At 40.7% G+C, this 12,738-nt stretch overlaps 1 protein-coding gene across 1 annotated transcript in view; it reads right to left on the bottom strand.

Moving 5' to 3' along the window:
• Window positions 1-12,738, bottom strand: part of EPHA4 (EPH receptor A4) — a 146,479-nt gene that overhangs the window by 15,747 nt on the left and 117,994 nt on the right. The window contains exons 9-13 of the mRNA XM_060151999.1: window positions 9,657-9,715; window positions 6,799-6,912; window positions 6,356-6,541; window positions 2,474-2,535; window positions 1,810-2,019 (exon numbers count right to left, since the gene is read on the bottom strand). Of these exons, the coding sequence (XP_060007982.1) occupies window positions 1,810-2,019; window positions 2,474-2,535; window positions 6,356-6,541; window positions 6,799-6,912; window positions 9,657-9,715 (631 nt within the window). The remainder of the gene's footprint in view (window positions 1-1,809; window positions 2,020-2,473; window positions 2,536-6,355; window positions 6,542-6,798; window positions 6,913-9,656; window positions 9,716-12,738) is intronic.

The following is a 12,738-nucleotide window of genomic DNA, read 5'->3' as shown; positions in this document are numbered from 1 at the left end:
TTGCTAAGCAGGGCAACAGCATTCCTGAGATAGCTGTCCAAACAATAACAGGATATTTGTTTATTCTAACTAAAATCTTCCAGGTTGAGACAGTTCTCATATGTTTTCTTTAGTCACAGGGAAGTAAGCAACTAATATGTTTAATTATTTTTTTAAAAAGCCTACCTGTTATCTGAGCTCTACTTAAGGCAATACTGTAGAAGAAAGGACATTTTAGGTTTTACAAAATACACATGTTATCCGTGGTATATATCAATGGATGTGCAGCTGACAGTAATTTTGACTTCTTGTCAGATTCTCTCACCCAGCAGCACAAAGGCAATACTTAATACTGCTTTGGAAATCATGACCTCAAAAAGTTAAATATGAACATTTCTATCCATCCCACTGTCATCCAACTCCAATAGAGCACGAGAAACATGACCAACGTAGCTAGAAGATAATACGCTAAACAGGCTCTTAGAGGAAGTCAATAATACCAGATGCTAGAGCCATTATTAACTTTAATGGCAGGAGGGCCAGATTTTGATTATTATTTACTTTTCTAAAAAAACCCTGCAAAAATGGTAAAGCAATTGAATATTACCCAAGAAAAGTTTAAAGGTCTCAAATGTCTCTTGTTTGATTGTGCTTATGTGCAAGGTATTTTTAAATGGAGTTTCAAATTTCTTAGGGTTCCATCTGGGGAAATTAATTCAACTTCAATTCAGACCCTTAAGGTGTTCAAGAGGACATCATTTAAAAGTTTGCTTTATTAGAGCTACTAAACAGGGCAGTAAATTGTACTGCAAATTGCATTGGTTCACTGCAGTTTACTCTGAAAATACACTGTATTACATTTATGCTTGTTCCATACAGCAAGACACTTGTGCTGCCTTCTGCCTTCCTTAAATATTTTGGCTATACAAATGTATCATTCTAGAAGCTTCCTTTTACTTTCCTTTCTCCAACTACTGGGGAAAAATAAAAAGTCTTTAGCATGGACAAGGATGTATTCTTTCCTGAATGAATGGACTTTGAATTCAGAAGAGGGTATGCGTAAGAATCAAAACTACAGCCAAGAAACTGAACACTACCAGAAAACACACACACACATACACACACACACACACCCCCGCAACGAACTATACCAATAAACCCCAATGCTTACCATTGTAGATGCAAAATGGTGAGCATTCAAAGAAGAAAATGGCTGGTCTGCTTCATGTTGATTTTAACAGTGTCAGCCCTAATGGCCAATAACTTTTATGATTCTGTGTTTATTCCATTAGTATCTTATATTCAGATTGTCCGGCTAAGATAGCATAGCCATTAACTGTATACTGATAACTCTTAACCGTGCCTTAATCCTGGCTTATCTACCAGTAGTAAAACGCAGGCCATTAGATACCGGGAAACCTTGCGTAGTATAAATGTTTTATAAACCCTGTATATACATTCTCAGGTTCGGTAGGCAGCCGACTAGAAATAGTGTTCTGTCCTGTTTAAAATAAGATTTTTTTTAAATAATAAAAAGGAACCAAGTAGAAAATCTAAAACAAACAAGAAGAAAGGAAGGAAGGAAGGTAGATTAAGTGTGAAAAAATACAATAACAAGTGACGCTCTAACTTGTGGCTTTGTAAAGTGGTCACACATCTAGAGGCTGTTTCAAAATCCCTCTTGGAAACATGGTTTAAAAATGGATGCATGGCTAGGAAGGGGCTCTGAAGGATGAGGAAACTTGTAAAAATCACAAAGGGTTTAAAACATCAAAGTGAGAGGAACAGTTTCCTCAGAGTCAAAGCCCAGAGGTCACAAACCTTTCTTACCCTGGTGGTATAAGCTGCTTCTGGATCATCCTCTAGCACTCGGGACATGCCAAAATCAGACACTTTGCAGACCAAGTTGCTATTGACCAGAATGTTCCGTGCAGCCAGATCTCGATGCACGTAGCTCATATCAGATAAATACTTCATCCCGGACCCAATGCCACGAAGCATGCCCACCAGCTGAATGACCGTAAATCTGCCATCATTCTTCTGCAGAGGAAAGAAATAAGGTACAATCTCATTAGCATTAGGCCAAATTAATTTTCACCAGGCATTTATTACTTGGATCTTTTTTGATATCTGTATCCGGTGTGCAGTGAAACTCAATATGATTTCCGGGCCTTTTTGACCAAAGTCACTAATTCATGAGTAGAGTATATCCTAGGAGCTGGGTTTGCTTCCTGTAATAGATGGAAATTATCCAGCTGTAATGAATCTATGGCTCAAACAGCCCCACGATACAAGAATAAATCAAATACTACCCTCCTTGTACGTGGATTATTGAAGAGCCTTTAAAAATCACATCATTCTCTATTTCTCCTCTTCTTCCCTTGCCTCATTAGAAAAAAGTCCATGAATACAACCAAACAGAACAAATACTCGAAGTCTGTTAGAGTTTTCTAAATACCAACATTCTTGGGTTTAATATAAAGCAGTCACATACCCTGAGGAATGCATCCAAGGAGCCATTCTCCATGTACTCTGTTATGATCATTACTGGTTTACCTAGAGTTTCCAGAAAGAAAAACACAAAACCCTTGATGAGCACTGCAGTTAATGAGATAAAAATGGGCTGTGCGCAATTTTCCTGCCAGGACACCTGTCTTGTGCGATCTAATTTAATTAAAACAAGCCAAGCTTATGCCTCAGCTGTGGGGAGCTAGGAATGAAATATTAAAAGGACGAGTAGGTTTAAATTCCATCTGGAAGGTTAACCCTTTGGGTGGCTTGTTGACAAGGTCTTTAATAAAGTGGCCTCTGGTATCCAGGGAGCACGTGGATGGGTATATGCTCTCTCAAGCAAATGGAGAAGGAGATAAATGGCCCGTTTAAAGGAGAAAAAAATCTTTAAGATAATTAATTAATTCTGTCCCCAGAAGAGCCACTTGTACAATGCTAAAGGAATCAATGAACAGAGAAACTTTTTTTTTTCTTACCTATTTAGAGGAACCCAAGCTTCTGGGAGCTACGTTGGATACTTCATTACCCAGACTCATCTTAAAGTTCAAGCATGTACCATCTTAGCTTTTCCCCCTGCCTCACTCAGGCCAGGGGCTATATCCTTTCTTTTCCCTTTTCCTACCTATAAATAAACTCAGTCTATTTGCTTCCTTAAGCTGCCAACCTCAGCAGCAGCAACAACAAAATCACAGAAAAGGGTCAATAAGTGATTTCATCCTAGGCAGCAATTTTAATTCAGGACTAGAACCTTTGTGTGCCCTTCTCCCTTTTCTAAGCAAAGAAATCAGAATGATTTTAAGGTTTGAGAGAAGTGGGAAACACTTTCATTTCACTTTGGTTTTCTTTCCGAGGACCTTAGGAAATAAGGATCATTCTTTAGTTTCTTAATCCCTGGCAATGCACTCAAGGTCTGAAATTCCTTCTTTCTAAAGGGTATTTGTGGCAGTGGGGTGTAAATCTTCGATATTTTACTAAGGCAAGGGGTAAAGCCAAGAGAACAGAAGAGTTCCTGTGAGGAAAATAAAATGTTAGTTTGAAAAATCAAAAACATTCATTGCTGTCCTTGTGGACTGTTTGGACATAGACATCCAGTCAGGGAAAATGGGCTGGGCCGTGCCACTGCCGGAAAGCCCCCAGAATTATTCTAAACGAGTACATTTCCCGCCCAGAGTCCCTATCAGATGAGACTCTGTACTGGTGTGGGGAAAGGAGAAATGTCTTCATTTCAGAGGCAAAATTTTAGAAGAGCAGACGTTTTTAATTTCAATGAAGCCCCATTTATCAATTTGTTCTTCGATTGAACATTTGGTACCGTGCCTAAGAAATCTTTCCGAGGCAAAAATGTTGGATTAGAAAACACCACCACGAACATTTAATTTTCAAGTGATGAATGAAAGCAGGCAGAAAAAGCAGGAATCTCGGTGTAGACCAAAGGATGAGTCAAAACCACTTCTAATCTCTTTCCCCTTGGCTGGAGGGAGTGGTCCCCGTACACCTTTCCATCCTCCATCAATATTATTAGGAAGCCTTTAGTCCTCAGACTCATTTACCCTCTGCATCTGTGACCACATAGAACAAATGCATCTAAATGATTTTTAATTAACCTGCCTCAATCAAATGATACTTTGTCAACTCACGAGAAGGGGTGACTCCCCTGATGGTGCATTAACACCTACTTCCATTTCACCAGATCCCTCTGGAAATGTGGGGAAGCAAGGAGAAGATCCGCGGGGTACTGGCAAGAATTTATAGTCTCCCTGTCCATTTACAAAGTTACTCAAGGAAGTCCAGTCATGAATTCACACTCTCCCACTCTTTCACCCTCACCCCTCCCTAGTCTGACTGTTGGCACTATCTTCACAATTATTCTCCATTTTTTTGTTTATGAAAAGTATCCATTTGTCAGAATATTTATGAGCTCTACAAGAGAAATAAAGATGAATGTCTCCGTAAGCACAGAGGGGCTTATGAAATGGGTCCAGGTTGGGCTCCAGGGTAGAGACAGACCCTTTCCCGGAACAGGCAGGGAGGCAATGGGGAGCGGAAAGGTGGGGGGAAGGGGATGGCTCCTCTGGTGGAAATTGTAAACCATTTTAATTCAGTGACAAGTGCATTATGCAAATGCATCCAGTCGTTTGTAACAGTTACAGCTGTAATAGCCATGGGTTTTAGAGGTCACAAAGATCCCGTTTCTTCCCTCTTCTGCAGAGGTGCTACAAAAATCACTGTCTGCCCCAGGAAAAACACCCCAAGTTGAACAGAGCCTCCTTTTGAGAAAATGGACCTGCAGAAGTATTTAAAGGGAATGTTATCTTTTAATTAAAGTAGTGAAGGGCTCTGGGCAGCTCCACAGGCCACAGGAAAAATATTCCGTCTGTAAAACTCATCTTAAAAAGCAAATAGAGCTATTCTATGTTAATTATAGACTTCACCTTTGGTGAAAACTTATATACCCTCAGCATCAAGGTTCCTTTTTTGAAGGATTCCAAAGATGGGAAAAGATGTACTTTTTAAGACATAATAATGCCAGTTAACACTTAGTTTTTTTTTTTAATTTGCTAAATAAGCATTATGTCAAACATGTTAAATATTCCATTCCATTTTTATCTCTATTTTACAGATGAGGAAACTGAGAACTTGAGCAACTAGTCAAGGCCCTCATAATTTACTAGCAGTAGATGATGTGTAAATCTTTGGTCACTAGGCCAAAGGTGCTCAAAGTGTGGTTCCAGGGACTATAGCTTGATTGACCTTGAGCTCTTCAGAAATGGGAACTCATGGGCTCCCACTCACTAAATCAAACCTCTGAAGATGAGGCCCAGGAAAGTGTTTTTTTAATGAGTTTTCCAGAATTCTGATGTATGTTTACGTTTGAGGACCTCTAAATTAGTGTATATCTGCTCTCACTTTTTAGTAATTTCCAAATTTTCCCTGCCTAAAGATTGTGTACCCTTGTGTCTTACTGCCCCCTTTGCCCCAGACCTAACATCCAACGTTTACACCTGCATTTCACCCACTGCGGCAGCCACTCTGCACCGGTTGATGGAGGACGCTTTTCCCAGGCACCTGGTATCAAATTAAATGGCACTTTGGCTGTCCTGGAGACACAACCCCAGGCTTACAAGATCCTTGACTTGTAGTAACTATAATAGGTACTAAGGCTTCCGGAACAGAGCCACCTTCAATAGTAACCATTTCAGCTGCCCTGTCCATGTGGTGCTGTACAAGTTGGTCTTAGCCAGTCTTACAGGTGTATTCAGGGTCTGCTTCGCAAAATGCATCTTTTGAGCTGTGTCGTATTTTAACTGAAGCGTGGTTCACAGGCTGAGCGAATGCTAATGGACTAAAAAAGGAAGGTGCAACCAGGTGTTCCTGGAAATAGGTGCTGAACTGCAACTGCAGCTCCATAAATCAGGCAGAGCAGACAAGCAAATCCCCCAATATAACAGATGACCAAGGTGCACTCCCTGCATCTGGAACCCAAGCTTCGAACATAAGGTGTGGTGAGGTTTTGTTGTGTTTTATATGAAAAGTACTTAAAATGTATTTTGCTTACCATCTGCTTGCGCCTATCCTGTGACAATCAGTTTGGTCTAGCAAAGATTTGAAGGATGGCAAGACATACCAAAAATCTGCAATATTAATTTCGCTAAAATCTCACACAAGCTGCCTTGGAAATAGGGTATCAGCCTACACCATACACCCATTTCGAAATGACTACAAGATTAATGACTTGTCCTGCACTGATTTCCTCCTATTAGCAATCAGTGGGTCTGCTCCATCTGTCATTTCCCTGGAAAGAAAATGTGTGTTTAATTTGCCAGTAACTTCTAACTTGGCTTTGTAAAGGGAGCGACGCACATACATTTGGTGACAACGCCTTCCAAGTGAATGATATTTGGGTGGTCAAACTGTCCCATGATGCTGGCCTCACTCAGGAAGTCCCTCCTCTGTTTGTCTGTATAACCAGCTTTCAATGTCTTGATAGCCACGTAGATTTCTCTTTTGCCAGGCACTTTGAGACGCCCACTGCATACTTCACCAAATTCACCTTTGGGAGAGAAAAAGAACTGACTCTGAACCAGAAACACGTTCAAGGAGAAGGAATAACAGCCAATAGCTAACATTTGTTGAGTGCTTATTATACAGTAGGCACTGTGCTGGTGTTTTATGTAGATCAAGGAAATTTCAGGTACACAGATATTTACATATACAGGCACATACAATACATTCTAATGCATTTATATAATCCACATACATATATTTAATATCCACAAAGAAAACAGGCTTATAGACGCAGACACTTACCAACTCCTATGACTTTTTCAATCTTAATGCAGGATGCGTCGATTTCTTTGGCAAATTCTCGAACTGCTTGGTTGGGATCTTCGTACGTAAAGGGATCCACGTAAGTTCTAACACCTGAGTAATAAACATGCAAAAGGTTGACGGAACACTTCTCAGGAACCACTAATACACTGAAGTTCTCTGCGTCTAAAAATATTCAGCACAGAAAAAATTTTCTTAGCATGAGAAAAATACTTAGCGTAGACATAAGAAAATGTTTAAATTCTTGCTCCAGGTTTCGTTAGTGGGTAAATAAGAATCGTTTGCTACTTAAGAGGCTGTAGCTCTACTGAGTTCCTGGAATGTCTTCACACTTCAGGGATGAAATTTTAAAAACAACCTATCCCGTGGAAGAAAAGAGAGTCTCTATAAGGAAATTTGGAATGTGTTATCTAAATATTGCTGTCCCAAATGCTGGAGAGGGTGTGGAGAAAAGGGAACCCTCTTGCACTGTTGGTGGGAAAGTAAATTGATAAAGCCACTGTGGAGAACACTATGGAGGTTCCTTAAAAAACTAAAAATAGAATTACCATAGGACCCAGCAATCCCACCACTGGGCATATACCCTGAGAAAACCATAATTCAAAAAGACACATGCACCCCAGTGTTCATTGCAGCACTATTTACAATAACCAGGTAATGGAAGCAACCTAAATGCCCATCGACAGATGAATGGGTAAAGAAGATATGGTACATATATACAATGGAATATTACTCAGCCATAAAAAGGAACGAAAATGGGTCATTTGCAGAGACGTGGATGAATCTAGAGACTGTCATACAGAGTGAAGTAAGTCAGAAAGAGAAAAACAAATATCGCATATTAACACATATAGGTGGAACCTAGAAAAATGGTACAGATGAACTGGTTTGCAGGGCAGAAATTGAGACATGGTTGTAGAGAACAAACGTATGGACACCAAGGGGGGAAAGTGGTGAGGGGAGTGGGGGTGGTGGTGGTGGGATGAATTGGGAGATTGGGATTGACATGTATACACTAATATGTATAAAATGGATAACTAATAAGAACCTGCTGTATAAAAAAATAAATAAAATAAAATTCAACAATGAAAAAAAACTAAACACAATTTAAAATTAAATAAATATTGTTGTCCCAATCAGTTGCTCACATCCTACCCACCATCTCCAGCTTTCTTCCCTTAGGGAAGATGATAGAAACTTTCTCAAATGACCTGTGATACAAGATATCATCTTTTGCCTCATATCTGGACCAACAATTGACAACAATTAACAAACTAAGATTAAACCTAGGTTAAGTGGACGAGAGGGATAGTATCTGCTATTTGATTTGAAAATACAAACTCTGTATTGGAGTTCCACTTTTATTCTGTTTTGGAAAGAAAGTGCTGTAAGAAAAGACATTGAATTTCACCTGGAAGCTTCGGCGAATCAATGGTTTAAATACTAAGAAGGGTAATTCGGCCACACCCCATAGTCACTGGTAAACTGAATTTGGAATGTGAGCTCTGGGGCAGCCAGAGATGTCCAGGACAAGATGCATTAGAGATTACTGGGGGGCTTCCCTGGTGGCGCAGTGGTTTAGAGTCTGCCTGCTGATGCAGGGGACACGGGTTTGTGCCCCGGTCTGGGAAGATCCCACATGCCGCGGAGCGGCTGGGCCCGTGAGCCATGGCCGCTGAGCCTGCGCGTCCGGAGCCTGTGCTCCGCAACGGGAGAGGCCACAACAGTGAGAGGCCCGTGTAACGCAAAAAAAAAAAAAAAAAAAAAAAAATAGAGATTACTGGGAACTTGCCACTGGCATTTACACCCCGCCTCTCCCTGCTCGAGCTCTTGGGGCTTTGGGGCACTGAGAGGTGTAGGATACCGGTTGGCTCAAACCCTTTGATTTTCCAAGACTGTCAGTTTTGTCCTCATCTCAAAAAAATGCATCATTTTTGTTTTTAAAAATATATACCACATGCAAATGAGAAAGTGTGGTTTTAGAAAGGAAACAAGATGAACAAATGGAAAATTATCTATCAGACACTCCATGACCCTTCATCACTTCACATGCTCTAGCCAAGAAAACCTTTCTCAGGATTATTCTTCCAGCCCTTCTACCTCCCTGTACTAATAAGGTAGCTATTAACCACTCGGTGTTATTTAGATATAAATCAGTTAAAATTAAATAAAATTTAAAATTCACTTCCTCATTCTCACTACTTTTCAAGTATTCAGTGGTGCTTGTGGCCCCTTGGCTAATGCATTAGATGGTGCAGATAAAGACCACTGCCATCACCTCAGAAAGTTCTCGTGGACAGAACTCCTGGAGAGACACCAACCACTGTCCATTCCAGAGTTTTCTATCTTGCTCAAGTCATTCAGAGCCGATTCTTTGAATTCAGTCTTTGACTCCACTTGGAATATCAAAATAACGAAAATCCACTAAAGAAATATTGATAGTCCTGAATTCCACAGCACATATTCTGTGGTGTGTTCTATTTCTTATTCTATTGTCTCCAAAATGTTTACCTTATAATAAGAGAAAAATTGTGACCTTCTAAATCTTGCCGCCCAGCTACAAAAATGAGCCAGCTAGACCAATACTTTTTCAGGTTGGAGGATAAGATAAGGAAAAAGAAGCATCTAAGGAAATTACCCAACCTCCATCTTTAATTTCACTTAAAAAAAAATACCAATCACCTATTTCAGTTTGAAACCCTGAAGTACATTATTTGGACAATTTCATGAAAGGAATATAATATTAATAGCCATGTGAATATTATTTAGACATTTCTAAACCGAAAACACGAGACATGCTCTAAAAATAAAATTATTTTCAATCCAGTTTTCTGTACCTTGGTTCAAATGTTTCTCTTCGTCTGCTTCTTGTTTCGCTTTACTGTATTTACTCCGTCTATTAAAAGATAAAAAACAATATTTTCAAAATCTGTAAGCCACAAGTTCTTTACTACCATAATATAAGTCAGGCAGATATGTAATGCACATTTCACAGATGAGAAAACTAAGGTTTATGGGAGGTGAAATAACAGGGTAAGTAACTTGTCACCGCAGAGTCCAGAGTCTCTGCTCGTAACCACAGTATTAAACTGAGGTGATACAGCAAATATTTTATAATACAATTATAATTTTAAATCCCCAGGAGAAATTTATTGTATTGAAAATAGATTAGAAGTTTACTGGCTAATTTCCCCACACACATATTCTGAATTAAAATAAGTTTCCCTAGGTGAATTCTGCATACATCAAAGGCAATCGTAGTCAGTATGTGATAGGTAATAGTAAGCCCTGTTGCTTTCACCACAAAACTCATTATCCTATTATATGATATTCTTAAAACAATAGTTTTGTGGTTATTGGCTTCAGCTGCTGAATACAAATTCCTAAATGATTAACGACAATTTAAAAGGTAAACAGAGTTTGTAGAAAACTTGCAGCAGTAAAAATAAGGATCCGGGACTTCCCTGGCGGCCCAGTGGTTAAGAATCTGCCTTCCAATGCAGGGGACTTGGGTTCGATCCCTGGTCAGGGAACTAAGATCCCACATGCCGTGGGGCAACTAAACCTGTGTGCTCTAGAGCCCGCGTGCTGCAACTACTGACCCCCCACGGGCCACAACGAAGATCCCGCAATCAAGACCCCATGCAACCAAATAAAAACAAAACAAAAAACAAGTTTCCATTTGTCGCCTAATTCTTTTCTCCAAAAAACAGTGTATGGTCCTACAGTTGGCCTTCTGCTCTCAGTGTCCCATAGGAGTGAGATCAGGCTTGGTTATAAAAAGTCTTGGGAAAAAGAAAGCTTGAATATATATAATTCTTGAATCAGTCATCTTGATACATTATACATAGACACATATATATGTGTCTATGTGTATGTATGTTAAATTGGAAAATCAACTCAGTCCATATTAGAACTCTGTAAAGTTGGAAGATGAGACCATATTAGTGAATAAAATATGTACATGTATGTTTCTGTCAAAAATGTCAAGTTTATATTGCACTTTATAATCATCTTGTAATTTTCTTAGAGCTTTAAAGATGAGGTCCGTCAAGACTCTTATATGTGAGGAAACAGGCTCTGTGGTGACAAGAGTCCCTGGTGGCCACAGGGGGTCGCAGCAGTGTGATCCTGTCTGAATCTGATAACCTGAACCCCTGCACTTTGAACAAGTCAAGAAGGGCAGGATGGTCATGGAAAAGAGAGAGGGCCACGCAGTGCCACCAGAGAGCAGCCCAGTCACAGTCACGTGTCCCAGCCCTTCACCCACATTCCTCTCCTAATTGTCAGCAACGCAGGAACCAGCTCTGCAGTCAGACCTCAGAGCCTACAGATGTTCCTCTGTGTGTATAATTCCCTTGCAAATAATAATACTTGGCATTTTTACATTGCATTTAACTTTTCAAAGTGCTCTCATCACATATATCATCTCTTCCCCTAACTGTTTGCAAAGCAGGAACCAGCTCAGTAAACAGAGACCTCAGTTACTAGAGTTCACTTCAAAGTGCGAGTCATTCAGTCCCAAATAATAGCTTGCATTTTTACTTTGTATTTAACTTTTAAAAGAGCCTTCCCATATAACATTTCATGGCATCTTCTCAACAACCCTATGAAAACAATCAGGCAGACAGACACATGTTCAGTCCCATTGTACAGATGAGAACATGGAGGCAGGAGGGCAAGTCATTTACCCACGACCCTCCTAGCAAATACAGGAGGAGTGTGTCTGCCCCATCTAGCTCACTACCTCACATGCCTCTCCCAGCATGGATGAAGTTATATGATGATAGCTGGTGAGAGTTAATTATAAGTCATAGTACATTTTATATCAGTAAATCTACTTAAATTGGATTCCACTTGCTCTCAAAATCCATTGCTTCATCAAAGAAGCTAAACAGGTTTAAACATCCTGAAACCAAACATTTGTATGAAAGATGTAGTCCCCTCCAAAACTCCCCCTCCCCTCTCCTTTTAAAGGAAATATAAGAGTGTTAGGTCAGGGACTATGAAAATAGCATTTTATGTCAGGGAAATGCGTGCCTAGGTCCCAAGGGTGTGATAGGGTCCTGCCAGCCCGGGAGATTGTATCTTATCAGAGCTCCTAGAAGCATTATCTAAAATTACAAGTATATATTTTAAACCACTTTAGATCTCTAATACTGATTTGAATTTCTTTCCTTCAAAGAAGAAAAAATGCATCGAGCAGGGAAGCTTTTGTCCCAACTTTAAACTTAAGAGAGTTAATCAAAAACCCTTGTAGAGGGCTTCCCTGGTGGCGCAGTGGTTGAGAGTACACCTGCCGATGCAGGGGACACGGGTTCGTGCCCCGGTCCGTGAAGATCCCACATGCCGCGGAGCGGCTGGGCCCGTGAGCCATGGCCGCTGAGCCTGCGCGTCCGGAGCCTGTGCTCCGCAACGGGAGAGGCCACAACAGTGAGAGGCCCGCGTACCGCAAAAACAAACAAACAAACAAAAGACCCTTGTAGATACCAAAAGAAAGGGGCAGCCTCAAGCAGCCCAGGAGTGCCATTTTCCATCAACATATTCATGAAATCTGTGCAAAGCCAGAGGAGAGGTAAAATGGCAGGGACATTACAAGGCTGACCTGCCCACCCCCTCCTCAGGCTTCCGAACATAGAAGGAGGAAGTAAATTAGGAGGTGTATTTTTTTTTTTATATAAAACTCTCTATTTTTATTCCCTCGCCGCCAATGTTTTATGGTTTTTTTTTTGCGGTACACGGGTCTCTCACTGTTGTGGCCTCTCCCGTTGCGGAGCACAGGCTCCGGACGCGCAGGCTCAGCGGCCATGGCTCACGGGCCCAGCCGTTCCCGCAGCATGTGGGATCTTCCCGGACCGGGGCACGAACCCGTGTCCCCTGCATCGGCAGGCGGACTCTCAACCACTGCGCCACCAGGGA

Source organism: Lagenorhynchus albirostris, chromosome 6 (genome assembly GCF_949774975.1).
Source record: "Lagenorhynchus albirostris chromosome 6, mLagAlb1.1, whole genome shotgun sequence".
Taxonomy (NCBI): Eukaryota; Metazoa; Chordata; class Mammalia; order Artiodactyla; family Delphinidae; genus Lagenorhynchus; species Lagenorhynchus albirostris.
The sequence above is the reverse complement of the archived record's forward strand: the minus strand, read 5'-3'. Positions and strand labels throughout refer to the sequence as shown.